The 27,426-nt window shown below is 62.8% G+C and overlaps 2 protein-coding genes across 9 annotated transcripts in view; one reads left to right on the top strand and one right to left on the bottom strand.

The window, feature by feature from the left end:
• Positions 1–82: 82 nt before the first annotated feature.
• TNFRSF25 (TNF receptor superfamily member 25) lies at positions 83–4,946 on the top strand. 3 transcript variants are annotated; one of them, XM_047725670.1, is made up of 10 exons: positions 83–591; positions 1,140–1,260; positions 1,442–1,576; positions 1,936–2,103; positions 2,190–2,268; positions 2,969–3,024; positions 3,121–3,228; positions 3,421–3,455; positions 3,937–4,117; positions 4,355–4,946. In XM_047725670.1, the coding sequence occupies exons 1-10, from the start codon at positions 550–552 to the stop codon at positions 4,708–4,710; spliced, it is 1,281 nt and encodes a 426-aa protein (XP_047581626.1). In that variant the 5' UTR covers positions 83–549; the 3' UTR covers positions 4,711–4,946. The 3 variants fall into 3 exon arrangements, with proteins under 3 accessions (XP_047581626.1, XP_047581624.1, XP_047581625.1); XM_047725668.1 differs by having other exon boundaries at positions 2,969–3,228; XM_047725669.1 differs by having other exon boundaries at positions 2,969–3,228; positions 4,424–4,946.
• A 230-nt stretch (positions 4,947–5,176) lies between these two features.
• Positions 5,177–27,426, bottom strand: part of ESPN (espin) — a 31,393-nt gene continuing 9,143 nt past the window's right edge. Inside the window, exons 3-14 of one of the 6 annotated variants that reach the window (XM_047725657.1) lie at positions 23,431–23,617; positions 23,098–23,280; positions 22,808–22,939; positions 19,750–19,951; positions 18,455–18,726; positions 15,695–15,856; positions 15,400–15,604; positions 12,748–12,893; positions 12,401–12,664; positions 7,842–7,921; positions 7,732–7,743; positions 5,177–6,056 (exon numbers count right to left, since the gene is read on the bottom strand). In XM_047725657.1, coding sequence (XP_047581613.1) covers positions 5,909–6,056; positions 7,732–7,743; positions 7,842–7,921; positions 12,401–12,664; positions 12,748–12,893; positions 15,400–15,604; positions 15,695–15,856; positions 18,455–18,726; positions 19,750–19,951; positions 22,808–22,939; positions 23,098–23,280; positions 23,431–23,617 — 1,993 coding nt within the window. In that variant the 3' untranslated portion in view covers positions 5,177–5,908. Of the gene's footprint in view, positions 6,057–7,731; positions 7,744–7,841; positions 7,922–8,430; positions 10,662–12,400; positions 12,665–12,747; positions 12,894–15,399; positions 15,857–16,360; positions 16,485–18,454; positions 18,727–19,749; positions 19,952–22,807; positions 22,940–23,097; positions 23,281–23,430; positions 23,618–27,426 lie in introns of those variants that run through there. The other 5 variants (XM_047725659.1, XM_047725655.1, XM_047725653.1 and 2 more) reach the window with 5 other exon arrangements.

Below are 27,426 nucleotides of genomic sequence, written 5' to 3' on the forward strand. Positions count from 1 at the left end.
CCCCCATGAATTGCTCCCTCCCAGGAGGTGCCCTGGAGGGCCCCACCCTGGGGGTCCCCATAAGTTTTTGACAGGGTGGGCGATGTGTCTCAGGCGTCACGAAGAATGCCCCCTAGGATCCCCCCTCCAGGGGTGGGGTCCCTGTACCCACAGCCCGGCAGGATCTGGGGAGGCTGGATCTCCGTCCTGCGTCCTGCGTAGTTCTGGCCCAGCCCCTTGTGGCTGAGGGAGGGGTAAGGCCGAAGGAGGGAAGTCACTGCACCTGGAAGTGGTAGTGTCGGGGTTGAGGCTAGAACCCAGGCTTGGGGACCACGATGCAGCCCTGACCTGTGTACACCTTGCTGCCCCCCGGGCCGCCTCAGGTGAGCGCAGGTGCCCAGGGGCAGGCCGCGTGGGCTGGGGGCCCCGCCCTGACCCCCACCCCTGAGGCGGGCTTCTCTGGGCCGCTTGGGGCAGAGCAGGCAGGCAGAGCGGGCAGAGCGGGGAAGCCCCCGGGCTGGCGCATGCCTGTCGCCTGCTGTCGGAGGGCCCAGCAAGGTGCCAAGAGCCATGGAGTTGCGGCTGGGGGGCTACATGGCAGTGGTGGCTGCGGTGAGTGGGGGAGCATGGCAGAGGGGGGTGTACAGCTTGGCGCCTGACCTCAGGCCCAGTCCCCGTGCTGTGAATGAAGGGGCCCAACTTCCTTGGGAAGTGTGGCAGCCCCACCCCCCACCTTTCAACTTACTTAGAGACTCCACTAGTTAGACGCTCAACCGGGCGGGGCCCTTCCGCCGAGAGGAAACCCGCGCCCGGGGGCCAGAGGGGTCTAGGGGCCCTAGGTGGGGAAAGATCTGGGTCCCCCACCTTATAGAGAGCACCAGGGGGATGGGGCTGCCCGCCTATGCCGGCGCCCTGGCGGAGGCAGTATGTGCCCGAGGAGCTGGCTGGGGACGTCTGCTCTGCTTCCCCCAAGTCTGGTCCTCGCAGGGTGGGAGGGAAGCTCGCTTACCCCACAGCCAGGGGCACCTCTTCTACTCAAGAACCCGAGAAGTGGGCTGCTCTGAGGGCAAGCGGCGGTGCACCCCCGAAGTAGACCAGACAGAGCAGGGAGGGGCCCGGCGTGGCAAGCCCTGCTGGAGCCAGCAGCGCCCATCCTCCAGGTCCTACTCCTTGTGCTGCCGGGCGCCCGGGGCCAGCACAGCACTCCCGGTCCTCCGTTTGACTGTGCCTACAACGTCCAGAAGAGGAACGGTCTGTTCTGTTGCAAGGGTTGTCCAGCAGGTGAGCCGTTGAAGGGGTGGGAGGGCTGCAGGGGAAAGTGAGGGCAAACAAAGGGAGATGGGGGTCAGGCAGTGTCAAGGAGACAGGGGAGGTGGGGGAAGTAGGGAGCCAGAGAGAGGGAGGAAGAGTGGGGAACGTGAGAACGCCGTGTGAATGTCTGACCCAGGTTTGATTTCCACAGGGCACTACCTGAAGGCCCCCTGCCCCAAGCCTTGCGGAACCGCCACCTGCCTTCCGTGCCCACGGGGCACCTTCCTGGCCAGGGAGAACCACCATGAGACCCGCTGTACCCGCTGCCAGGCCTGTGATGAGGAGGGTGAGGGGCCCCGTGCTCAGTGGGGGGCTCTTGACCAGTCCATGGCCAGGCATTTCTGAAGGAGGGGCTGGCTTGGGCTTAACCTCTGGGTGTGACAGGCCTGTGTCCGCCCATGCCAGGCCTCCGCCCTGATCCTGCCCTGAGATGCCTTTGCCCCCTCTCTCCCTGATGCCCCTCCTCTCGCGGCATATGCCTCAGCCTGTGATCTGTGGCAATCATGCTTCTCTCCCTTTGGGGTGGTGCTGTCTCTGGTCTGTCCCCATCTCCATTTTCCAGGGGATCTGCCCCCAGTCCCCGGGGGAGGGGGGCTCTGGCCCTGATGGCCTCCACTTACCCCATCTCCTGAACACTCTGGCCAGTCTCCCAGGTGGCCGTGACAAACTGCTCAACAGTGGCGGACACCCACTGTGGCTGTGAGCCAGGCCGGTTCCCGGAGTGCTTGGTCAAGCCCTGCAAGGTCGGCTCGCCCTTCCGCTGCCACCCATGCTCAGACTGCAGGGCCCTGCACCGCCATACACGGGTGCCCTGTGAGTACCCTCATTCTGGGCTACCTCCCCCACCCCCCAACTCCTTCTCTCCCTTCCTGACCCACAAGCCATCTCCTGGACTGCAGGTTCTGCCAGAGATGCGGACTGTGGGACCTGCCTGCCTGGCTTCTATGAATATGGCAACAGCTGCACGCCCTGCCCCACGTAACGTCCTGGCTGCCCCGGGGCAGGGAAAGGGAGACTGGGAGCCGAGTGCGGATCTCAGGGAAGGGGAGGGAGCTTGGTCCTTGGATGCTAGAGGGAAATCTGCATTCCCCTTAGGACGGATAAACAGGGGGCGTGTCTTCACCCTTTGTCAGACTTTCCCGTGGTCTTTCCAGCTGCGCAGTAAAGAAGTATAGGCTTTGTCAGTTTATAGAGACAGCCACGTTGATACGCTTTCAAAACTTGGGCTGAGATTCAAGATGTGCCGCTTGTCCTCTGGGAGATCTTGGACAAGTTACTTCGCCTCTCTGATCCATGGCTTCCCTGTGTGAAAGTTCTCCCCAGGGCTGAGAGTAAGGGGTAAAGCACTTTGTCCGACTGTCTCCTTAGCCCCGGGTGTATTAAGCACCTGCCATCTTCCAGAGATGCTCTAGGTGCTGGGGACACGACAGGGAACAAAGGAGGCAAATCCGGTGCTCACGGGGCTGACATTCTTGTGACCCTCAATCTAGTCTACAAGAAGCTTCTTAAGCAGTGGCTGTCACTGTTGTTCCCGGAGACACTATTTTGGGAACATTCCTGGTAGTGTGGCTCCCAGGGAAGAGGCCTAGGGAGGAAAGGGCCTCTGGGATGGAGAACACGGGTAGCCCCTCTTGGGTGTATTCTCCCTCACCTCCCATCCCCTCCCCTCTCCTTGCAGGAGCACCCTCGGGAGCTGTCCTGAGCCCTGCGTGACTGTTTGTGGCTGGAGGCAGAGTACGTGGGTGCTGGGAATTAGAGCAGGACTGCTGGGACAGGCCCGGGGAGACTGGGGGAGGCCGCAACCCCACTGCTCACCAGCTCTTCTCTCAGTGTTCTGGGTCCAGGTGCTCCTGGCTGGCCTGGTGGTCCCACTCCTGCTTGGTGCTATGCTGACCTACACCTACCACCGCTGCCAGCCTTGCAAGCCCAGTGTTGCTAGTAAGTACGGGGCACAGGCGTGCACACATTTCTAGGGGCACGTGGTCAGCATGGGTAGCCCCAAGCCCACTCAGCCCTGATACAGAGAGCTGGGGCGGGGGTGGTACAGGGGAACACAAGAGGACTTGGACTAGCACCCAGGTCTAGGAGTCTTCCCTGGTTGCTGATGAGATGCTCTTTGTCCCTCCACAGATGAAGCTGGGATGGAGGCCCTGACTCCCCTACAGGTAAGCACAGAAGTAGTATTCTGGAAAGAGGGTGAGCCGGCACCTAGGCCGCAGCGTTCTGGAGCTGAGAGGTTGGGCCTTATGATAACCTGTGATCCCCAGGGTGTGGCACGGGGGCTGGCACAAAGTAGACCTAATGAACGCCTGTGAGTTCACCGAGTTCTGAGCGACTGAGAGCAGCATAGCACCTGTCCCTAAGTAGCTCTCAAAGGGCTGGGCTCCAGACAGGTTCTGTGGGATGAGTGCCGCAGGCCTGGCCTCAGACCGGCCTGAGGGAACGAGTGCAGGCCAGCGAGGGCAGGGTATTCCAGGCAGAGGAAATAGCCGTTCTGGACCACAGGGCAAGGTTATGGCCAGCTGCGGGAGGCAGCCTTGGGGAATGTTTGCTGACTGAGCCAGGGACTGGCCGCTCCCGGCCAGGGACCGCAGACAAGGGGCCTTACTTAGGTTGGGTTGACCTGGGGCTTCTCTTGGCTTCCAGGCCACCCACCTCTCACCCAGGGACAGCACCCACGCCCTCCTAGTGCCACTCGGCAGTAGTGAGAAGGTCCACACCGTCCAGCTGGTTGGCAACGGCTGGAGCCCTGGCTCCCCCCAGACCCAGGAGGCACCTTGCCCGCAGGTGGCATGGTCCTGGGACCCGCTGCACGGTGGAGCTCCTGGTAAGGGACCTCGCTGGCCTGAGGCCTAGACCCCATCCTCCCGAGACGCGGACTCGGTTCCTGAGGCACCACCTGCCCCCTTCGCATCCCGAGCTGGTCAGGTGGTCGTCCCTGGCCCGCCCTAACCGCGGATCCCGCCCGCGCCCTCCGCTGCCGCCATCCCTGCCCCACCCCGGGCCCCGGTGCGCGCCTCCGCCCGGGTTCCCTTCTCACCGGCCCTCTCCGCCCCGCCCTCAGACCCGCCGCCACCGCTGCTGTCGCCGTCGCCGCCGCCGCCGCCGCCGCCCACGCCAGCGCCCCCTGCAGGCTCGGCGGGCGCCACGCTCCAGCCCGGCCCGCAGCTCTACGACGTGATGGACGCGGTGCCTGCGCGGCGCTGGAAGGAGTTCGTGCGCACCCTAGGGCTGCGCGAGGCGGAGATCGAGGCCGTGGAGGTGGAGGTCGGCCGCTTCCGCGACCAGCAGTACGAGATGCTCAAGCGCTGGCGCCAGCAGCAGCCCGCGGGCTTGGGCGCCGTCTATGCGGCGCTGGAGCGCATGGGGCTGGACGGCTGCGCCGAGGACCTGCGCAGCCGCCTGCAGCGCGGTCCGTGACCCAGGGCGTGCCCCCCCAACCCTGCCGCCCCTGGCAGAGCCCTAAGTATGGTTACTTATGCGTGTAGACATCTTATGTCACTTATGGAGCCCGGCCCCGCCCTGCGCCGGCCGCCCTCCCCGCCGCGCGCCCGGCTCCTGCCCGCGGCCGAGACGCACGGACCGGAGCGGCCGGCGGCGGCTCGCACTGTCCGCGCCCGAGCGCGGGAGGCCCCGCTATTAAATCTGTGAACACATCTACTGCGTGGCGTTTCCGCGGGGCTGGGGCGCTACGTGGCCCGGGCCTGGCTTCCTGGGGGCGTCGGAAGGGAGCCGGAAGTCTCGTCACCCCGGGGTCGGGGACCCACGTAGGAGGCCGGTGCGGCCCTCGGCTCCCAGGCCGCACCCCGCCCCCTCGGCCGTGCCCCAGTTACCCCGAAAGGCAGAGGAAGTCGCGGCGACGGAGAGAGTGAACGTCAGCCCCGGCGGCTGAGAGAGCTTTAATGGGGGAGCGGGACGGCAGGCAGTTGCGGGGGGACACGAGTGCGGGGCCCCCGCCCTCCCCCCACTCCCCACCCGCGCCGCGGGAGGGTCCGGGAGCGCGGGGCCTGGGTGCGCAGACTTCACGGCGGGGGCGGGCGGGCAGAGGATGGGAGCTCCGTCCCGACGGGCAGGGTGCTGTTACCGCTTCTGGTAAACAAGTGGCTGAGAGGAAGCCCTCGCGCGGATGGGAAATGCGGCCGGGGCGGGCAGGGCGCGGATCTGGGTCAGGACTGGAGGAAAACCCCTTCCCCGAGCGCGGGGCCTGCCTCCGCCCAGGATGCGCCAGCCACGCGGGTTCCGGGGTGCGGGGGAGGGGGCTGCGGCCTGTCGCGCGCGCCCCGCGAGGTAACAAAGTCGCCACCCACGGGGCCGGGGAGAGCTCTGCGCGACCTTCCACGCGCATGCAAATATATGTAAATAGGCATGCAAATAAACAGCATCTCTTTGCGTCAGCAGCTTGCTTGGGCACTTTTTCTGGGCGGCTGCGGCGGCGGGCGGGCGCGCTCCAGCGTCGCCCCGGGCTGGGGGTGCGGAGGCCGGAGGGGGGGCAGGGAGGGGTTCCAGCGCGGGAGGGGGAAGGCAGCGGGGCTACCAGCCCTTCCGCCCCGGGCCGGGCAGGCCGGGGCGGAGGCTGCGGCCCCTTGAGCTCACGCGGCTGCGAGCAGGAGGGCGGCATCTAGTACTTATTGATGTCCCCCTTCTTCAGGATGATCTGTCGCTGCCAGGGCGCCAGCTTGGTCTCGTCGTAGCCCAGCGTCCGCAGCTTCTCTGACTGCTCTTTCTCTCGCTGCATCCTCTCCTGCTTCTGTCGCTCCTCTTCTTTCCTAGGCGTGGTGTGGGGGCAGAAGGGCGGGCAGGGGTGAGGGTGGGCCAGGCACCGTGAGGGGCTCACGGCTGTCAAGTAGTGGCTCCCGGAGGGTGGGGGCTGAGTTGCTTAGGACAGAGGGGCTAGTTGTTGGTGACCAGGGCAATGAGTTCCAGTGGCAGAAGGGCTAGGGGATGGGGATTGCGTGGGGAGGCACAGGGCAGGGTTGGTGGGCACAGGGGGGTTTGGCTGAGGGCAGACTGGAGTCACCGGGGCACACCCACGAGCTGGGGGGTGAGTGAGAGGCTGTGGCTGAATTATTGCTGGCTGGGGTTATTACTGGCAACAGTGGTGCTGGGTCAGGGGTGTGGCGGAGGGTAAGGGGGAGTGAATTCTGGGGTAGGGCCGCTGGACAGCAGAAGGACCACATTACTGAGAGGTAGTGGTGGGTAATTAGGGACAGTTATTATAAAACAGGGGCTAGGGGCGCCTGGGTGGCTCAGTGGGTTAAAGCCTCTGCCTTCGGCTCAGGTCATGATCCCAGGGTCCTGGGATCAAGCCCCACATCGGGCTCTCTGCTCAGCGGGGAGCCTGCTTCTTCCTCTCTCTGCCTGCCTCTCTGCCTACTTGTGATCTCTGTCAAATAAGTAAATAAAATCTTTTAAAAAAATAAAACAGGGGCTAGGGGCACCTGGGTGGCTCAGTCATTAAGCATCTGCCTTTGGCCCAGGTCATGATCCCAGGGTCCTGGGATTGAGCCCCACATCCGGCTCCCTGCTCAGCAGGAAGCCTGCTTCTCCCTCTCCCACTCCCCCTGCTTGTATTTCTTCTCTCACTGTATCTTTCTTTTAAAATCTTTTAAAAAATAAAATAAGGGCTAGATACACACTGTTGACAAGACAGCCACTAAATAGATGTGGCCATTGAGCATATAAAATGTCAGAATGAGACACATTGTAGGGGTAAAATGCACACGGCGTCTCGAAGACTTTGTGAGGGGCGCCTAGGGGGCTCAGTGGGTTAAAGCCTCTGCCTTCGGCTCAGGTCATGATCCCAGGGTCCTGGGATCGAGCCCCACGTCGGGCTCTCTGCTCGGCGGGGAGCCTGCTTCCCTTCCTCTCTCTCTGCCTGCCTCTCTGCCTACTTGTGATCTCTGTCTGTCAAATAAATAAATAAAATCTTTTTTTTTAAAGTGTAAAAGATCTCATTAATAACTTTTACACTGAGTACGTATTGAAATAATATTTTTATATATGGGGTTAAATAAAATATATATGTTAAGTTCACCTATATCTTTTTATTTTTTCAAGATGGCTACTAGAGATTTTAACATTACAGAGTGGCTCGCATTATACTTCCATCAGCACTGGGCTAGAATACCGGGGCGGAAACTATGTTTTGAGGGACAGAAATCAAGGTTATTGACAGTGAGATTGGGTTAACTGAAGGCCCGGTTAATGGGAGACAGGGCCTGGGTAATTGGGAACTAGGCCGGTAGGGCATAAGATGTAGACTTTGGGGCAGGGGCTCAGTTACTGGGGGAGAGGAGTCTGGTGGCATCACTAGGAGCAGAGAGGTTGCGCTACAGACCAGAGTGAAAAGGGGGTGTGCTCAAGATGAGGCTGGACGAAGGGGCAAAAGCACGGTGCCCAGACTGGGGAGGGGTGGCAGGCGAGGCCCAGTCCCACACTCACCGCTTCTGCTCCCTAGAAGGAAAAAGAAACAGCATCATTTGGTACTACCATGTCAGGGATGCGATCAAGACATCCTACCAAGCCTTGATGCTTCCAGTTCCCCAGCTCACCTCTCCTCTTCTAGCTTCTTCCGCAGGAGGTCTCGCCTCCAGGCAGGCATGCCGGCCAGCCGGGCCTCCTCCTCTTCCTCCTGAAACACAAGCACAGAGCTTTAGGACCAGCATGGGCGAGGAGGTAGGGGATCAGAGGTGGGTGCACCCCCAAGCTGGGGGCACGTGCACCAGTCAGGGACAGTGGGCTAGAGGTATCCTCCTGCAGGGCACATAGATGTAGGTGCCTGGCCACAGTCCCCTTAAAGGGAATCTCCCAGGCTCTGCCTCCTTGTAACTCAGGTCCTGTATCCTAAAGGTGGCACTAGAGAGGTCAGAGCTAAGGTGTGGGAGAGGAGCAGAGAATGAGCTTCCTCCCCACTGGGGCATGCTGACAGATGGCCCAGGCCCCTGACCCGACTCTCTGGGCAGACCCCGAGTTGGGCCCCCACAGATCCAGCCAGCTCAGAGAGGCTCAGGCTGGCCTCCAGCATGAAGAACCTTCTGCCCCATATGTGTCCTATTCCCAAGTGAGCAGACACTACTCTACAACTGTGTGGTTGCAGTGACCTGGAAGGAGTGGGGGTGGGCATCCAACACAGGCGGCTCACAGCAAAGAGTTTTATTACTTGGGCGTTTACACAGGAGAACATGTCACATGGAACATTACACACGTCGCTACATGACCTCAAAGAAGTAGCTGTGGATTCAGTGAAAAACCAGAGAGAGGAGAGCCCCACTGCCCCAAGGGGGACCCACGGTCCCTCGGGGGCGGCTTCTTCCACCTGGCTCCAACACAGAGCCAGGCAAGACTGTAGGGCCAGAGGGGAACACCGGGTTTGCCCTGTGCCCCGCCCTGCCCGTTCTGGCCACTGCCCCACATCTGGCCACGCTGGGGTTTCAAAGGCCGAGGCAGCCTGGTCCTCCTGGGCACTCTGGGTTCTCCAAGGCCACCAAGCTGGCTTCTGGGTTCTTCCTGCCGGCTTTTGGCCTCCAGAGGGCATCAGACAGGCATCCAGGCCCTGGTGAAGGTGCTGGAGGGGAAATTCCAAATTCTGCTCAGATATCAAAGAGCTCTGACTCCTTCTCTTTCCAGAAGGAGAAGCTGCGATCTATGTAGCGGCAGATGTCCTCGTTGCTGAACTCGCCCATCTCAGACACCAGCTCCAGGGGATCTTCCGTGGGGGCTTCGGAACTAGGAGGGTCCCATGTGGGAGGCGGCGCAGCCGGCGGGGGTGGGGTGGGGCACTGCTGCGCAGGGGCTGGGGCTTCGGGCTGCCCCTCTGGCCAGTCCACCCTCTGAGCCGAAGCGATCTTTTCCGCCGGCTCGCTCTCCTCCTCTTCTCTTTTCTCCTCCTCTTGCTCCTTCTCGGCCTCCTCATCTTCCGGGGCTGGCTCGGCCTCCGGGCTGTCTCCAAAGAACCGGCGCCTGAGGTCCTCAAAGCCGTCGCTCCAGCTGCGCCGGCCAGCCTCCACCTCCTCGAGCACCACGCGGTGGAAGAGGCGGATGAGCTCCCACGGGTGGCTGCCCAGCCGGTCAAACATCTCGTAGCACAGTAGGTGGCGGAACTTGCGCTCCTCACGGCTCAGGCCCATCTCGAGCAGCTGGAAGTAGCCGAGCATGAAGAGGTCGAGCGTGAGGCTATCGTAGCGCCGGGGCGCGCCGCCGTCGAGGGGCGGCAGGAAGTGCTCGGGCCAGTACAGGCCGTGCGCCAGGCCCGAGCCCGGCGGGCAGGCGGGCACCTGCCGCAGCAGGCTCCGCCAGTGGCCCAGCAGCTTGTCCACCACCTGCCGCTGCTTGAGCAGGCGCAGCAGCCGTCCGTCGGGGCCGTCGGCGGCCGGTGGCTGGGGGTCGTTGGTGGCGTCGGGGGCCGGGCGCGCGCCGGCGGCCACCACTCGGGGCAGCAGTCTGCGTAGGCGCGCCTGGGCGTGGCGCCCGGGGCCGCGGAAGGTCCACTTGCGCCAGTGCTCCAGGAAGAGGTAGACGATGCGCTCCTTGCGCATATCTATGTAGTCTTGGACGCCGCGCAGCTCGGGGGTCAGCGGCGGCCGGCGTGCGGGCGGCTCGGGCTCGGGATCCGGCATCGCCGCCTGGTGGCCGGGAGCGTCAGGCGGGCCCAGGGCTCCCAGGGAGTCCCCCGCGGCCTGCAAGCCGTTGTTGGCGGGGGCGCCCGGCTCCCCGGCGCCGGTCGCCACGTAGTCCTCCTCGAGGATGGGCTCTCGGCCGGAGGCGCCGGCGGGGAGCGAGGGCTTGCTGCGCGAGTCGCGCGCGGGCGCCGAGCCCTGGGCGCGCAGTTCGTAGACGGCGCGGAGGTGCTGCACGGAGACGCCGCACTCTAGGATCTCGCGCGCCACGGCCTCGCGGCACCAGCTCAGCGAGTGCGAGCGGCCCAGGCAGAGCGGGCCCGGCCGCCAGGGCGCGTCGGGCAGCGGGGCCAGCGGCTGGCCCGTGTCGGCAGCCAGCAGCTCCGCCAGGTGCGCGGGCCGGCCGCCCAGCGCGGCCAGCAGCGTGGCCATGCTCTTGAGCAGCGTGGAGATCTTGCTGCACCAGGCGGGCAGGCTGGCGGCGCGGCCGTGCATGCGGCGCGGGTCGACGGTGAAGCGCGGCGCCGAAAGGGCGGCCGAGATGGGCAGCAGCTGCTCCAGCTCCAGCTCCAGCTGCTCCAGGCGCGCCTCCAGCTTCTGCGCCTTGTGCAGCACCTGCAGGTTCTCGATTTGCTGCTCGATGCGAAGGATGTCGGCTTCGGTCATGAGCTCGCCGAAGGGCCCGAGGATGGCGTTGTGCGCGCTGGAGTACCTCCAGCCCTCGCGGGGGTAGCAGCACGAGCTGGCGGCGGTCAGCTAAGGCGGGGAAGACAAGAGAGGGGAGGGAGGCGCGTCTCCCTCTGGCCCGGTTCCCGCAGCGGCCGCCGGGGGCGCCATTTGCAGGTCCCGGGTGGTGTAATGGCTCCGCGGGGCTGTGCTGGCGGGGATGGGCCGAGCCCGGCCGGCCGGCAGGTGACTACCCTGGGACGAGGCTTCGGCCCAGGCCGCTACTCCGGGCGCCGGGCAGTGTCCTCTTTGGTCGCTGGCGGGGTCGTTGGGCGCTGCTGCAGAGACAGGGCGCGCGACGCCGTCTCCACACGCGGCTGGGTTGCTCATTACACCACCGAAGGAACATGCAAAAGGCGTTGAAGCCGCGACGCCAGGCGGCCCTCCCCCACCCCGCCTCAGGTCTGCGTCCCGGCGAGGCCTCACCCAGACCGAGGACCCCTTCTCAGCGCCCCCTGCAGCCCAAGCCCCCCCTATGCGCGCCGCGCGTGTGTTTGCTGAGCCCGCGGCCAGGCTGCGGCTTCAGCCCTTAGTCCCCGCACCAGGAATAATAATAAATTTATGGGGTCAGGCGCGCCAGGAGCTTCCAACAGTTTCGTTCATTCCTCACTTGAGGGCTTCTCCAGCCCTTGGGGGCGGTGGGGGGGCTGTCCTCCCGGTTCATCCTGATTCACTACAATCCCTTCCCCACAGACAAACAGGTTGAGGCCCCTTCCCCATGTAATCCCTCTCCCAGGTTCCCAACTGCTGCAGGAGAAAGTCCATTTTCTTCAAGGCCAGGCCTTGGTGATCTGATGCGCAATGGCCTCTCCAGTTCCAGCCCTCTCCTAGGACAGGCTCAGAGCCTGCTTGCTCTTTGTCCCCCTCTGTTCCCAGTCAACCGTGTGCTCATCTCCCAAGCCCCCCATGGACATCACTTCCTTCTTCCCTAATGCTGCCTCCAGCCCAAATAGGATGGTGGGTTTAGGGCCGTCTCAGTCCTCTGCACGCCCCATCACAGTGCCACTGTAATAGCCCAGCGACTGGCCTCCCTGCTCACTCAGGCTCTCACATGACCTTGTTTCTTATTCTTGGGGGTGCTTACGGCTCTATTAAGGTGCTGTGTTTGCTTGCTGGTTGACCCCCTGCCGCCCCTGCTGCCCTCGCGGCCACCTTGAAAAGGCCCTGATATGTTCGTCGTGAACCCCTAGAGGCTCCCACAGTGTGTGTCATATACACAGTACTCAGGAAACGTGTGTTGAGCAGGTCGATGGCAAACCATTCTACCAGCCAGTAATGATCAATCATCTGACAGAGAAGAAAATATCTTGGGCTAGATGAGGCTCAGAACCGGTGCCTAGAAAGTGGCAGTGCAGGGAAAGGGCCCAGGCCAGGCTGACGGCAACCAAAAGTCCCTGCGGGCTACTCCAAGTGTGGTCCCTGGACCAGGGTGCTTAGCCTCCCCCAGGAGCTTCCCAGAAGCACAGAAGCTCAGCCCCCCAGAGTTTCTGAGCCAGAATCAGAGTTTTTATGAGATCCCAGGCAGCCTGAAGCACATTAGAGTTTGATGAACTTTGCCATCTCACTAGAAAGGCTGCTGGAGGTGGGGGTAGGGGTGGAAACTGGGGACAGCCCCAGGTCAGGGAGGTCGTCCAACCCTGCTTTTCCCCCCAAAGGTAGTGGAAGCCGCCTGGGGTGGAAGGGACCGGCCTGCCGCGGGGTGATGTGGGGGATGGGCCGAGGCCCAGAGGCAGACCCCCGAGGCGTCGGGGCAACCCCGCCCCGCCCACCTTCCGTCTCTGCTCCTCCTCCTCCTGCATCTTCAGCTGCAGTTTCCGCACCATCACCTGCCGCTTCCACTCCGGGATGGGCCGGCCCTGCTCGTCGTGCGTGGGGATGAGAGCCTCCACGTCGAGCTGCACGCCGGGTGCCGGGGTGGTGGGCGGTGCCGGCGCCACGCTGCCGTTGAGCAGAGGCTGGGGCCCCGCGGAGGGCGGGGTGGGGCTGCGGGCCCGTGAAGGCGCCGGCGACGCCGGAGGCAGCGGCGAGTCGGACTGCAGGGAGAAGCGGCGACACTGAGGGCCTGGCGGGCAGGGACGAGGGGAGCCGGGGTGGGAGGGCCCGGCGGGCCGTCTACCTGGGAGATCGGCTGCCCGCAGCCCGAGAACACAGTGGTCAGTCCCTTGCTCTGCGGCGTTGGCTTCAGACTCTTGCCCGCCTTGATCTCAGCCAGTAGCTCGGAGTTGTCACCCGTCGGGGACATCATGTTGAAAGACTTGGTGCCTATACGAAGGCAGGAGAGGAGGTCCTGGCTGGGGCTTCCTAACACCCCCCATCTGCCCCTCTGCTGCCCCCTTCCCTAATCAGGAAGGGCCGGGCCCCCAGATGGCAGCTCTCCAGGTCCTGCGCCCCTGGGAGGCTTCCGCAGACCCCCAGAGGGGGGTTCCTGCTCCCAGCTCAGGGGACCCCACCATCCTCCTGGCCCTACTCACAGGGCATGGGGGCCCCGCCTGGAGGCCCCCGGGAGTACATGCTGGCTCTTGGACTGCCCCGGGGACTCCAGCGAATGTCTCCGCCCAGGACACTGACCAGCTCCAAGACACTACCTGGGGGCCAAGCCACCCGACCTTTGTCCTGGGTTCCCTGGCTCGGCCCTGCTGGGGTGGAGTCTCCCTCCAGCCCTCTCTGAATCAGCGAAGCTCAGTGACCCTTGGACTGAATCTCCCGGGGCCTCCATGGCCATATAGGCTCGGAACTCTGAATGTCATAACCAACTGGTCCCCTCCCCACCCCCTATACCCACAGACAGACACGCACAGACACGCTGGTTGCAAGCCCGTAGCACACTTATGGCAAAGCGCTGCTCAGCTCGGGGGGACCTAGTAGAGAGGAGCCCTTACTAAGGATATGGGGTGAAAACACCCAGGAAGAAGAGCCAGGTGAAAAACATGCAAATATCCAGTGCACGGAGTTTGCATTTTCTGACAAGGCCAGCAGAGGTGACTGGGGTTTGGGAAGGGCTGTCTTTAGAGACTGAGGAGGGGTGAGGGCTGGGTGAGGGCAACAAAACAAGCCAATAGGGGACTCTTAGGCTCCCCTGGGGCTGGGAATCCCTGACTGAGTAGCAGGAGGGGTAAAAGGAAAAGGTGCCAGATGGGCACTGGCAACAGGCCCATTTATTTAGGCAAAACTGAAAGCCCCGGGCAGAATTCGTGGTGTGCACGCGGGTGTGGTGCAGGTAGGAGAGTAGTTGTAGTGTGGAGGACCCCTGGCCTGCTAGCCCCTGGCCCTGCCCTGTCCTTCGGCCTTGATTTCCCTGAGCATGCCTTGTTCCCCACCCCACACCTCAGCCAGGAGCCACACATGCAACACAGCTACTCACTCTTCCTGAGCCTCAGGATTCTCACTTCTAGGGACCGAGAGGAGAAGAGAGAGGAGAGGAGAGAAGTGACAGCAAAGTTAGGAGAGGGAGGGGGAAGGGGCCGGGTGAGGCTAGGACAGCGGGGGTGGAGGGTGGGGGGGCAGGAGGGGACAGGACAGCAAGAGAGGGGAGGGCAGAAACATGGGAGGGAGATGCACAGAGGAGGGGGGAGAGGACAGAAGGAATTTTCCAGCTCATCTGACTTGGCTCAGGCTGCTCTGGGGCTCCACGAGGGTGGTCCACCCAGTTCCGGCTCTTACTGGTCCCTGGGGATTGGGTAGGGCTGCCACTGGCCCTGGCCCCCCTAGCAAGGGCCTCAATCTTGGCATTGGGTTGGGATAGGGTACCCAGCCCAGGCTCTGCTGAGAAGCGGTGTCTCGAGAAGCCCAGAGTCTGTTTTGCTTCTGTTCCTAGCTTCAGCCTTGCTCCAGACGGAACAAGCTCACCCCAGAGCTGGGGGAGCCATTCTGGAGGCCCTGGTGGGGGTGATCATGCTACCATGGGCTCTGGGCTGCAGGGGCTGAGGCTCCACAGGTGCCCTAGGGAGCCCAGGCTCGTCCTACTCTGGACCCTGTCATACCCTTGCACTTTTAGTTAGGGAGATGAAACTTTGGTTGGTGTCACTAAACATGGTCCCTGCAATGAGTGGCTGGGCAAACCCCCTCCCCTCAGGCTCAGGTGGGAGCATGGGTCCCCCAGGCACCACCTTGGCAGGCAGGAGTCTGGCCCACGTTACAGAAGAGAAGCTCAGGAATCCTGGTCACCAGCCTACACCTTACAAAGGATGTGGGGCCGCCGAGTAGGGGAGTGGTCATCAGGAGGGAAAGGGCAGGGCGTGATGGGTCACTGGCCTTGTCCCCAGAGCAGGTCCTAGCTGACTTGGGGCCTCTGGGGGGGTCTGACTGGGAAGTGTGCCTGAAGCATCTGGGGAGAACTCCGCTGTAGCTAGCTCGGAAGAGCAAGACAAAGGCGAGCAGAAGAGAGATGCAGATAGATGTGGGGCAGGAAGAAGCTTGGCTGGCAGCCCCGCCTCCTTGAAACTAGCTCTTCTCGGAGTTTCCCATTAACACCTGCTCCTTGGAAACACCAGCCACCAGAGTGGGAGGCCTTCGCTGCTGGATGGGACATGGGCCCAGAGAGGGAAGGGGACTTGGCTGGGCTCACACTAAGGCCGCTCAGAGCTTTCTCTCAGGGTCCTCCTTGGGCCAGGGGCTGCGGCAGGCAGAACCAGCAGGAAGGGAGTAAGCGCTAGGGCAGTGGCAGCCCGGACCTGACGGTGGCAGCCGGGATCTGACCGGAGCGACGTCTAGGCCTCCCTCCCATTCAGGTCTAGCGCCGCCCCCCACCCCTCATCCCGCCCCTACTCACTGCCAGTGGACGAGGAGGAGCGACGCTGCCCGCAGCTAGGGCCAGCGCCCTCGAAGGGCAGAGGCGGAGCCGGCGGCGGCGATCTCAGGGCCTCCCGCAGGGGCGGCGGCGGCGGGGGCGGCGGCGGCGGCGGGGGCAGCTCCCTGGACGCCTTGGAGTCCGTGGCGCAGCCGTTGTGCACGTGGTTCCCGGGGAGCAGCGCCGCCTGCGGAGGAGCGGAGGGGCTCACGAGTGAGGAGCGGGAGGCCGGGCCGGGGCCCGGGCTGCCGGCGGGCGCGGGCTGGCAGGCACGCACCTCCTCGCTGTGCGCCATGCCCGGGCCCGAGGTCGGCGGCTCCCCGGGGCAGCGGCCCAGCTGCCGGTAGTAGTCCCCCGTGCTGGGCTGCTTGCTGAAGGCGCGGGGCTTGCGGCCGGAGTCCTGCCTCCTCAGCCCGTCGTGGCCGTCGCGGGAGCCCAGCTGTGGGAAGACAGCGGTGCGGGGGCTTCAGGCTCTGGTCCCCGCGGCCTCCCACGCCCCGCCCCCCCAGCCCTTCCCATTCCCGGGGCTCCCGGCCAGCGGCCGTCCACGGGTGCAGCCAGCCGGCTCCCCAGACCCGCCTGTTCTCAGGGCAGAGATGGGGCGAGGGTCCCGGGGAAGGGCAGGCTCGGTCGGCCCTAGAGGGAGGGGTTCTGGGCGCGGGCCAAGGGCCACGAGGGCCCCCACCGAGGCTAGAAGGGGCGGGACCAGGGGCGGGTTGACCCAGCCCAGTCGCCAGGGGGAGCGGGAGAAGGGGCTGTTCGCGGTTTAGCCAGCGCTAAGGCCTCGGCCTCACCCGGCCACCCGACCGTCCCGCGCGTCCCCACGGCTCTGCCGAACACTCTTTCGGGGACCCCGGCGAGGGAGCCCGCCTCAGATCCCTTGTCCTGTTAGGCTCCTGCTTGCCCAGGGCTCCCAGCCGCCCGGCCCCGAGGCTGCTCCTACCTGCGCCGGTGCCGGTGGCCCCCGCTGTGCACCTGGAGGCGGGGGCGGCAGGGACCCGACACCTGCGCTACCTGATCCTTCTTCTCAGGTTACAGCCCAGCCCTTGCCCGCCCGCGCCTAAGAGCGCCTATGAGCGCCACCGGCCTGACATCACCCAGGGCCGGCCAATCCCCGGCCTACCCACTCCAGAAATAGGGGATGCCACGGGGGCTCCAGCTGCATCTGCAGCAACCCGCCCCTTCTTACCCGTCCCACGAGCCAGATGTGGCCCCACCCCCTGTACCTTTCTCCCTCTGCGAGGTGCTGGGCACCCCGGCCTCCATCCTCCTCTCCCAGCCGATCCCTTCCAAACCCCGTGGACAGAATGCAGGCCTGACCACGAGCAGCGGAGCCGCCTACCTTTGGTACCCCTGGGTTCCGGGTCACGCCCCCGCCCTTCCCCTACCGCATCTGGAAACCATCGACATCCGCGTAAGCGACACCGACACCAGCCCCTAAGCCTCGGGTTTCAGGGGCGGCAAGGCGGGCTCAGATGACCGCGGTGGCCCGCCCCGTCGCAGCTGGCCCCCCACTAAGCCCAGCCCAGGGAAAAGGACATGAGCCGGCAGGGCCAAAGGCCGAGTCACCGTGTGGGGGGTGTCCCCTGTTCCACGCCCCCGCCCGTGCGTCCCCGCGGTGGCCCCGGACCTCCACGCCCCACCCAAACTGGCTCTTGTTGCAGGAAACCCGACACCACAGGATTTGTTTTCTGGGCCAGTCCGCCCCCCTCGGCGCCCCCTGCAGTCCCAAGGCGCGGATGCCACGACCCCGCTCTGGATGCGGTCAGGCAACGGCCAGGCCCAGGGGGCGGAGGGGGGGGGGCGAGTTGCAGCGGGCACACAAAGGGCTCTTTGTGGAGCTGCCGGTCGCCTGCGGCCCCGCACGCACACAACGGGTAGGAACACGGGACCTTGAAATCCTGTTGCTCAAGGGAGTGGAGGGGGCGCGGGCTGGGCCACCTGTCCTGTGGCTTTGGGCAGGGCTCACAAAGCCTCCAGTAGGGACAGCCGGCTGGCCCTGAGGCCCCTGCAGTCCTCTCCTGGGCTCTCTCCACCTCATAGAGATGAAAGGGGACCCGATTGGGAGCTTAGTCCAGGATGGCTGTGACGGACGGCAGGGTGGAGTCTCTGTGGAGGCTGTCCTTCCCCTCCCCAACCCAGTGGCCTTCTGACCTGGGTCAACTGTGGGCAAATTGGCTCCTCAGCTTGCCTCTGGAATGGCTTGCCTTGGGCTTGAGCGAGAACTGCAGGTCAGGGCTCCCATGGGACTCTCAGGGACCTCTACTCCATACTCAGCCACCTGGAGTCTCCGTTGTCCCCCACCTCCCAAACTAGCCAGGACCCCAGGACTCCCTATGGGGCTCCCAGCCCAGGACTCTCAGTTACCCAGACCAGCCCTCTGGCTCCAGAGCCTCAGCCAGGGTCCCAGAGGCCCTGACATCCAGGACACCTCACATTCAGTGTGCCCGCACTGGACATGCCCCCATGGCCCCCATCCCAGGACTGCCCTTTCCACCAACCTGGGCGCTCCAAGCCCCAAACTGGGGAGCCAACTGCAGTTTCACCCTCCCTCAGCCCCCTGTGACGGCGGAGTCCTGCTAGTGCTCTCTGTCCCTGCCTCCGGGGCCCTTCACAGCCATGCCACCTGTGTCTACCCACCCCCCACACCCCCTTGGGAGCCATTCTCCACCCGAGCCTGGGGCTATGGGCATGGGTAGGGCTGTGAGGAGGTCCATGTTCTCTGCCAATTCTCTCTCTGCACTCCAGCTCCCTGAGAGGCCCGACTGTCTGATGATACGTTCCTTCACCCAGCCCCAGCTCCTGAGAGGGTAGTGGCTCTGTCTTACTCATCTGCCTGTCCCCAGTACCCAGCCCTAGTGCCCCATGGGGCTGGCCGGGAGCTTTGACTCTTGAATCGGCCACACTGGCCCAGGGCCCCCCCCCCCCCCCCGCACCCTCCCACCCTGTGCCCAAGAGCTGGTCCCCTGGCCTCGGGGGTGGCCTATCCGCCCAGTCCCCGGGCTAGGAGGCAGGCAGGTGGGGGAAGGTTCACTACCTCCTTCTTGAGGGCCTCTGTCTCCACGTGACGGAGTTTGCTCTTGGTCTGCAGGTAGATGTCAGCAGCCTGTGGTCCCGCGGGGGGCTGGGGAGCTGGGTAGCCTGGTGGGGGTGGGGGCAGTTGGGTGTTCGGGGGCGGGGGCGGCGGAGGGAAGCTGGGCGGTGGTGGCAGGGGTGTGGTTCTCTCCGTCTTGCCCCGGGGCCGGCCCAGCTGCGGGCTCAGCTTGTCTATGTACTTTTCTATGTCTGCAGCTCTTGAGCTGGGAAGCCCTGGGGAGGGAGGGAAGGCTGGGTGGAAGTTTGCAGGGAGGCTGTCCCCCAGGACTGAGACCCTCTTCCACCCAGAAGCGACTCACCAAGGGGCGAGGTGGGCTTAGGGATGCAGCTCGGTATGGCTCCACTGTGGGCCCAGCAGGGCATGGCCCACCTTGCCCTCCCCTCCCCTCCCCTCCCCTCCTCTGGTGATGCATGTGTTGGGGAAAGACCATGCACTCAAGTTTGGAGGGGAGGCCCCAGAGGGCTTTCAATGCCAGAGCATGCCAGTGGGGCACAGCCACCTGGAGGGTGAAGGGGCAGCTCCTGGGGTCAGACCCGGCAGGGTGGGGTGGCGGCAGCATGGATGGCCAGGGCCCAGATTACCAGGCACCCCACCAGCTCTGCAGGCCGCCACCCGGTGGCTTGGGGCAGCTCTCACAGGCAGATGGCCACCCAGGCTCAGGATGTGGTCCGTGTTTGTGCGTCCACGCAGGTGTTTCCTCGTTGTACAAATGGGTTTGCATCAGTCTGTGGACGTGGGTGTGTCTGTGTGTGTTTGCATGGGTGCGTGCGTCTGGAGTGTGGAGATGGAGACCGTGTGTCTGGGTCATAGCACAGGTGTGCATGTGCATCTGCACGGGGCCGTTATGTGTGCACATGTGTTCCCATCTGTATATTGTGCGTACACAAGTACAAGTGTGCACACTTGAGTGTGACCAGGTGTGCATAAAGTCTGGGGAACACTGTGCATGTGAGTGAGGATAATGAAGCTCTTGTGGGGTGCATGGGGGTTCCGTCTGGGGGAGAGTCCGTGTGGAGATACAGGTGTGTTTGTGATGGGCACACACAAGCATAGATGTCCCCTGCCTCTCACCACAAGCAGCAGCCCCCCTCCCGGAGACCTGGGCAGCCTCCACCGTCTGCTGGGGGCAGAGGGGGCCCGAGGCCGGCCCTCAGTGCCCAGAGGCCAGTCCCAGTCTCTGCTCCTTCCTCCCAGTCCCTGCTCCCTCCTCCCTCATCCCAAGCAGGCCCACTCACGGCGTGGGCGGCGCTGGTCCTTGATGCTGGAGTGGCTGGAGGAGCAGGAGTCGTAGTTGGAGAGGGTGCTGGTGGGCGAGCTGAGGTCAGGGTTCAGTGGCTGGACGGACATGGTGGTATTGGGTGAAGACATGCCAGAGTCGGGCTGCTTGGCCTCCAGGTCAGCAGACGGATCCCGGGACAGGACACGGTGCTCCACACTCTGAACGGGAAGGGAGGCAGCGAGGACAGCTTGACCTGGAGACCAGGGCGCTCCAGGCCAGGGTCCTGCTGGGGCTTATCCTGGCGGTGTGACCTGGGCCTGGCCGCTTCCCTTTCTGGGCTTCCTCCCCTTTCTGAGAATGTCTCTTGGGTTCTTCCCAGGGGAAGATTCAGGCCCAAGCCCGGCCCCCTGGCAGCAGGACCACAGGTTTCTGGGAAACGCCCACCCCAGCCATTCCTTGCTCAGGGGGGTTGAGAGACTGTCAGAAGAGGGGGCCTTGGCCTGGACCCCAAAGGGAAGACTGCCATGGCACCAGCCTTCTCCTTCCTCATTAAAGGAACTGGGCTCCAGTGTATGTGGGAAGGGCTCAGGTGCCACAGCTGCTGGTGGCAGGGGAGGCATGCAGGGCCCCCACAATTTGCAGGAAAGACTAATTCCCCATTACCTGGCCAGCAGCCCTTGTCTCTCCTTGTTCTACTGGGGCAAATCCCAACACCAGCCCAGCCTGGATCCCCTGATGGAGCCGTTGGAGAAGGGGGGGTGGTCTGGGGCGGCCCAGCTGAGTCTGGTGGGCAGCCCAAGCTCAGGCTGGAAGCCTGCTGTCCCCACCACTGTCCGTGTCCCTGCCCACAGGCTTGACCCTCCCTGCATGGGAGCGGGATGGGGTGGGGGTCCTGCTTACGTTGCCCATGCTGGCCTTGCTATCGGCAAGCCCGCTCGCTGGCTCCGTTGGCTGCCTCCTGCCCAAGTCTGCTCCTCCCTGCCTGGGGCCCCCTCCCTGCCCAATAAGTGTCACAGGCCCCCTGGGAATGGGAGGCAAGCCTAGCACCAGGTAACAGCTCTGCAGCCATGCTCATTGGCCCTGTAATTAGGGGCTCTGTGGGAGTGTTTGCCTTTTCTGGGCCAACATCCTGCACAGTTTGGATCCTCCACGGCTATAGCTGGGCCTGTCTGGGTGAGGGGGCCAAGGGCTCCCATCCCTGACCCAGGTCAGAGGGGTGGGGCAGGCCCTGCTGCCCATTCCAGGAGCCAAGGGAAAGCACAGGGGCTGGGCTGGACGGAGTGGGGGTGGGCAGCTGAAAAGCCTCTCTTTGTGACTGACAGCAGTGGGCACTGGGGGTACCCAGCCCTGACCCCATGGATAGCAGCCTGGAATGTCAGCTTCAAATTTCACTTCTCCCACTTACTAGCTACATGACCTTGGGCAAGTCACTTATCCTTGCTGTACCTAAAGAGAGAGAGCCTGTGGGGGTGTGGGATGGGGGGGAGGGGCAGAAGGAGAGGGAGAATTTCAAGAAGCTCCACACCCAGTGCAGAGCCCTACGAGGGGCTCGATCTCATGACCCTGAGATCATGACCTGAGCCAAAATCAGGAGTCAGATGCTTCACTGACTGAGCCACTCAGGCACCCCTGAGTTTCTTTATCTGTAAATGGGGATAACAGTACTTTTTGCCTTGTGAGGGTATAAACAAAGATTTTCAAAGTTAGTGAAGTGCCAGGGTATGGTAGCCAGTAAATGTGAACTAGTAGTATTAATTTCCGGCAGAGACTGAGATCAGACCATAGAGCACTGGGCAGGGTGCCTGCCAGAGTCAGAATTCAGGCAGTCATGTTTGTCTCAACTGGAGATGCTGTTAAGAGGGCTGGAAGGGGGGGTGCCTGGGTGGCTCAGTGGGTTATAGCCTCTGGCTTCGGCTCAGGTCATGATCTCAGGGTCCTGGGATCGAGTCCCGCATCGGGCTCTCTGCTCAGTGGGGAGCCTGCTTCCCCCTCTCTCTCTGCCTGCCTCTCTGCCTACTTTTCATCTCTGTCAAATAAATAAATAAAATCTTTTTAAAAAGGGGGGGGCTGGAGGGGCTGGGGCTTCGTGCCACCGCCCCCATCCCACCCTCAGACTGCTCCCTCAGTGGGAAAGAACGACCTGTGGTGCAGAAATGCCCTTCACAGCATCCATCCATGTTGGTATACCCTACTGACAGGACACTCATTATCTGCTGGACTGTGACTCTCTCTGGGTGGCCTTTTGGGGGGAAAACTCTTCCTTGGGTCTAGCTGCCGTCTCTGACCCCTGGGCCTTGCTGTGCTCTGAGGCACCCAGAACCAGGGTGTCCCCCTCCCGGTGCCTGCAGAAAGGGCAGACACAGTGCTGCGGGCAAGAGGCCATCCCACCTTCTCCCCCACCCTTCCCATTTCCCAGGCCCTCTTCTGGCCAGGCTGCCCCCTGGGGCTGGTCCTTCGGAAAGCCCCTGTGAGACCTGCCCTCTGTCCTCCCTCCTGCCCCAAAGCGGGCATTACATCAGAAAAGGCAGGGCCCTGGACTTGGAGCCAACCACACCTGAGCTCAAGTCCCAGGAGGCGACTTCACGCTGTGCAGCCATGATAAAATAATTTTAGAAAATCACACAAGTTTCCAGTTATGAGATAGCCATGAAGTGAGGGAACATACAACGTAGCTGTGTGACCTTGGATGAACCGGGGGCATTACCACCACCTACCTCAGAGGCAGTGGACAGTTAAATGAGCTACTAGTGTGGGTTGTGGGCAGGTGAATGAACTCGACTATTCCCATCGGTAGGTATGTCTTGTGATTTCTCCGCGCCATCCTCCTTACCATGATGATGCTTGTCCTCCTCCCCCTGACCCTTTCTCCTTCACCCCCTCGCTCCTCCATTGTCAGTGGTTGTGGGCCGAGAGAGGGTGATGGTCTAGGGCACTTCCTCATTGTGTGACCTCGGACAGGAGCTTCATGTCTCCGAAACTCAGCTTCCTCCGTGGAAAAGGGGTAAGAACACCTACCCCTGGGGGGAGGCGGGGATGGGGAGGAGGACGAGCTAACCAGGGGCTCGGGGTCATACCAGGCTCTCCACGGTGCGCAGGTAGCGGGTGCAACGGCTGTGGCCATTGTAGTCCGAGAGCTCGGCGGCCGTATATCCGTCGCGGTCGCGGACGTCCAGCTCCGCGCCGTTCACTACCAGGATCTGGCAGCACTGCGAGGAGCCACGTACTGAGGACCCCCGCCCCCTCGCCGGGACCCCCGAGCCCTCGCGCCGCGGCAGCACTGTGCGGAGGGCTCGGCGCCAGCAGAGGGCGCTCGCCCCGCCCCGCCCCGCCAGCCCCACCCCCACCTTCAGCTCCCCGTCCCCACCTCCAGCTCCCCGTTTTCCGCGGCGTCGTGCAGCGGGGTCCCGCCCCACAGGTCGGTGGAGATCTCGCCGCCGTGCAGCAGGAGCCAGCTGAGCACTTTGGCGTGGCCGCGGCTCGCCGCGAAGTGCATGGCCGTGGCGCCGTCCTTGTCCCGCTCCGACAGGCTCACGTCGGTGCAGCTCACCTGGGCGGGAGGGGCCGCGGGGAAGAGGGGCGGGGGCTGGGCGCCAGGCGGCGCCAGGCCCCGCCAGGCCCCGCCCCCCGTCCGCGCAGGCCTCCTCGCGAGCAAACCCCGCCCTTCCCGGGCCCCGCCCCGCCCTGACCGCGAGCTCACCAGCCACACGATGACCGGGCTGTGGCCCATCTGCGCCGCGGCGTGCAGCGGGGTCATGCCGTCCTGGGCCCTCGCGTGCGGGTCCGCGCCGCATTCCTGCACCAGGTACTGCGTCACCTCCAGGTGGCCCTCCTGGCACGCCAGGTACAGGGGCGTGGCACCGGTCTTGGTTTGGGCAGTCACTCCCCTGCGGAGACAGCACCCACCGTGGGCTCTCAGCGCCCACCTCCCTCCAAAGCCTTCTTATACCCCTGGCGCTCTTTGGGGGAGCTCTGGAGGGCTGGGAGAGTGGGTTGGAGAAGTCTAGTCACCGGGTCCCGCTGTCCCTGACTGCCTCTGGACACTTGGTCCTATGCCATTCTCCTCCAGAGGGTCCCCTTTGACGCGGTCACCCCCCTCCATCCAGTCCCTGTTCCCAGCAAACAGCCCCCCTTTTCACCCAGGTCTACAAGGATATGGAGATCTGGCCTCTTTACCTTTTCAGCCACATTAACCCATTATCACTGTGAATCCCCAAACTTTCTGTCTTACCTGTATGCCTTTGATCGGGTCCCCCTCTATCTGGAATGCCCTTCCTTCCTCCTCCTCCCTAAGACTCAGTCCAGATCCCCTTCTCCATGAGGCGTGCCCTGATTTCCCCAGGCAGAGCAGGCCTTTCCTACCTCCATGCCGCATATGGCCCTGGGCTCACTCCAAGGACTGCCTGTCACACTTGATTGAACTTAAGCGATTTTGGCTTCTGCCTCCCCCAGGCGACTGAATTCCCAGGGGGCAGAGTAGTAGGGTTGCCAGATAGAATACAAGATGCCCAGTTAATTCTGAAACTCAGGGAAACAAGAAATCATTTTCTAGTATAAGTATATCCCAGACAAGGCATGGAATATACTTATACTAAAATATTATTTGCGGTTTATCCAAATTAAAATTCAATTGGATATCTTGTTGTCAATCTGACAGCTCTACAGGCGGCCACCATTCACGGAGCACTCCTGTTGTGCCGTGATATTGATGGACAGGTTCTCATTGGATGCCCTAACTTAGGTCTTACTGTCTTTCCCATTTTTGCTGATGGGCAGTCGAGGCTCAGGGGTTGGGACCTCCTAAAGGTAACACAACTGGTAAATGGCACTTGAGTGTATCTTTGTGATGCAGGGCCCAGGGCATGCAATAGACACACAGGAAAGGCCATTCCCTGTCTTCACTCCTGGGGCTTTCCTAAGGTCCAGCTTGCAGCTGTCTCTGTCCCTCATCCCTGTTCCTCAGCTGCTGAGGAGGAGTCCTACCTGGGGAGCTGGGAGTCAAACCCATGAGGTAGAGTGCTGCAGGGAAGCAGGGAAGTTGCCCCCGCCACTGAAGGAGCCCCCGGTTTTCTGACTTCCTAATAGGGTGGACAGCCCAGGGCGCAGTTACTATAGTTAGACACTAGGTGGAGCCACAATCTAGGCCCAGACGCGGGAGCAGCGGCCTCCGCTCACAGGGAAGCTCTGGGCTGGGGCTGAGTCCCAGGAAGCAGGACCAGCCCTCCGTGCCCCCGGAAACGCACCTCTTCGCTTAACTAAATGTCGTCCCGTCCGTCTGCCCCCCGATCTACGCACTGGTGACATCAGTCTCACACTCTCCACTAATGTCCATGCATGTCCTCCCTCCCGCATCCAAGTGCCAGCCCAGCTCTCCATTAATATGGGCACCGGGCTACCCAGTCCTCCGCTATCTGCCCACTCGCCCACCGTCTTGCCACTCCCGACATGGCTTGGTCCCATCCCTTCACACACTCCTCAGTCCCTCCTCCCTACCCTCTTCCCTGCCCCTGTCCCTCAGGCCACCTGCAGCCCTCACTGGGCACCTCCCTGCTCTCTCCTTACTCCTGACACGGGCACCACCACCCCAGACACAGAGCTGCCATTTTTCTGGGCCTGATGCCCAGTGTGACAATTCACGCATTTGGGGTGGAACAGGGACCATGCCTGGCTGCCCTCCGTTTCCCCACCTGAGTCAGGGCAGGGGTGCTCACGAGCTGACACGGCACCTGGCGACAGAGACTCGCCCACACGCCTCTTCCCAGGAACACTCTGGCTTGCAGCCACCAGCCTCCACACCCCAGTGCCATTGTCTGCCCCACACACGCATTCACATACTGACGTGACAGTAACAGCATGCTTAATGTTTCATGAGCAACACTCAGCGGCCTGAATTATTCACCCCGTAACCAAGACACAGGGAGTGCTGGGGTCTGGGGATCAGAAGCTGAGGGGTCCACTACCCAGGACCCACGGCGATCTCTCTGGGGAAGCCTAAGGCAATGTACAAAACTTGGGGTACCAGATCTGCCAGGACCTTGGCCCCTCCTAGCACCCCCCGCTTGGTAGGTGTCCATGATCCAGAGGGGTCTGGTCAGTCTGGGAAGGTCTGAGAAGGTCTGAGAAGCTGGTGTAGAGCAGGACCTGAGCAGGAGGGGGCAGTCACGGCCACAACCTCCTGCCGGGCCAGTGGCTGCCATCCTCAGCTGGAGTCTCTGGGACAGAGGAAGCGCTCCCCAAATGCTCCAGCTTACCACCGTTCCTACTAGTATTTCCGTCTCTGCATCCTTTGAGCCACAGCCCCCAGCCCGGGAGGCCCCAGCACCATGGGGCAGTCAGATACGCAGATGGGCAAGAGTGAGCAAGCGGGTCCTGGCCTTGTTACCCTGTTGTACTATGGCCTGGAGACAAGAAGGACAGAGGCCCCCCAGAGCTCACTGGGGAGGAATTATAAAACTAACGATGAGTGGGGCGCCTGGGTGGCTCAGTGGGTTAAAGCCTCTGCCTTCAGCTCGGGTCATGATCCCAGGGTCCTGGGATCGAGCCCCGCATCGGGGTCTCTGCTTGGCGGGGAGCCTGCTTCCCCCTCTCTCTCTGCCTGCCTCTCTGCCTACTTGTGTTCTCTGTCAAGTAAATAAATAAAATCTTTAAAAAAAAAAAAAACTAGGGATGAGCACATGGAACAAAATCATTTAATTTAGATGGGGAGAGAGATAAATTTATAGTAGTAGTCACAGTGATCGATGACAGGGACAGCAGGTGCTGTTCATGGGACGATCGATCTGTTCCAGGCCCTGTGATGAGCAGATGGACATGCTGTCTCATCTGGTCTGCTCAGGGACCTGACGGGGTAGGTGCTGTGCACAGAAGTCTCAGCTCGCTGGGGGAGAGAGAGGCAGAGAAGGACCTGGGGCGTGAGCCCCGCCCAGCTGCGTCACAGTCCTGCCTTTTGTCTCTGTCTCAAAGTCACCCACGGAGCAGGAGCAGTAAGCATCCATGAGACGCCCGTAGAGAGCCCTCAGCACCTGGCACGAGCCTGGAGCCACTGTGATATTTTGGGATCCTCCTCCCTGTACCTCGGTGGGGGCACTGCGGGCCTGGGGTGTGCAGACCCATCCAACCACAGGCCAGGTGAGGCATTGCTTCTGCTGTGGAGCGCCACCCAGAGGAGAGAGGCAGGGTCTGGGGGTCCTTCTGGCTTCAGCATCCCACTAGCCCATCGAGTTGTAGCCCAAGTGACACTAAGGGTGACCATTCCAGTTCCAGCCCCTGCCCTTGGCCCTGGCCACCACCCACCACCCTGGCTTTTCGCTCACTGGGCAGGGCCCTAGTGAGTTTTTAACCTCCTGAGCCTCAGTTTCCATATACGGCAATCGGGCATCATAATTGTCTAGCATCTCCTTGGCTCTTATAAGAGAACAGAAGAGGAAGTTCTGGAAGGTCGCACATTTCCCTGGAGGGAAGGCTGCTCCTTGTTTCCTGGTGCTGCGGCCACATCCTGACCTCCCCCTGCCACTGGGGCTTCAGCTGTCACTCCCCATGACCAACACCAGGGGTTTCCAATTCCCACCTGACTTGGCCACTCCCTAACACGTGCCCCTTCCCACTCTTCTTGGCCAAGTCTCCTAAGCCTTCTTTGCTGAGCCCTGGCCTCCGCCTGCCCTCCAAAGGTGAACCTTCCTTCTGAACGCGCTCTCTC

This window comes from Lutra lutra, chromosome 4 (genome assembly GCF_902655055.1).
Source record: "Lutra lutra chromosome 4, mLutLut1.2, whole genome shotgun sequence".
NCBI classification, from domain to species: Eukaryota; Metazoa; Chordata; class Mammalia; order Carnivora; family Mustelidae; genus Lutra; species Lutra lutra.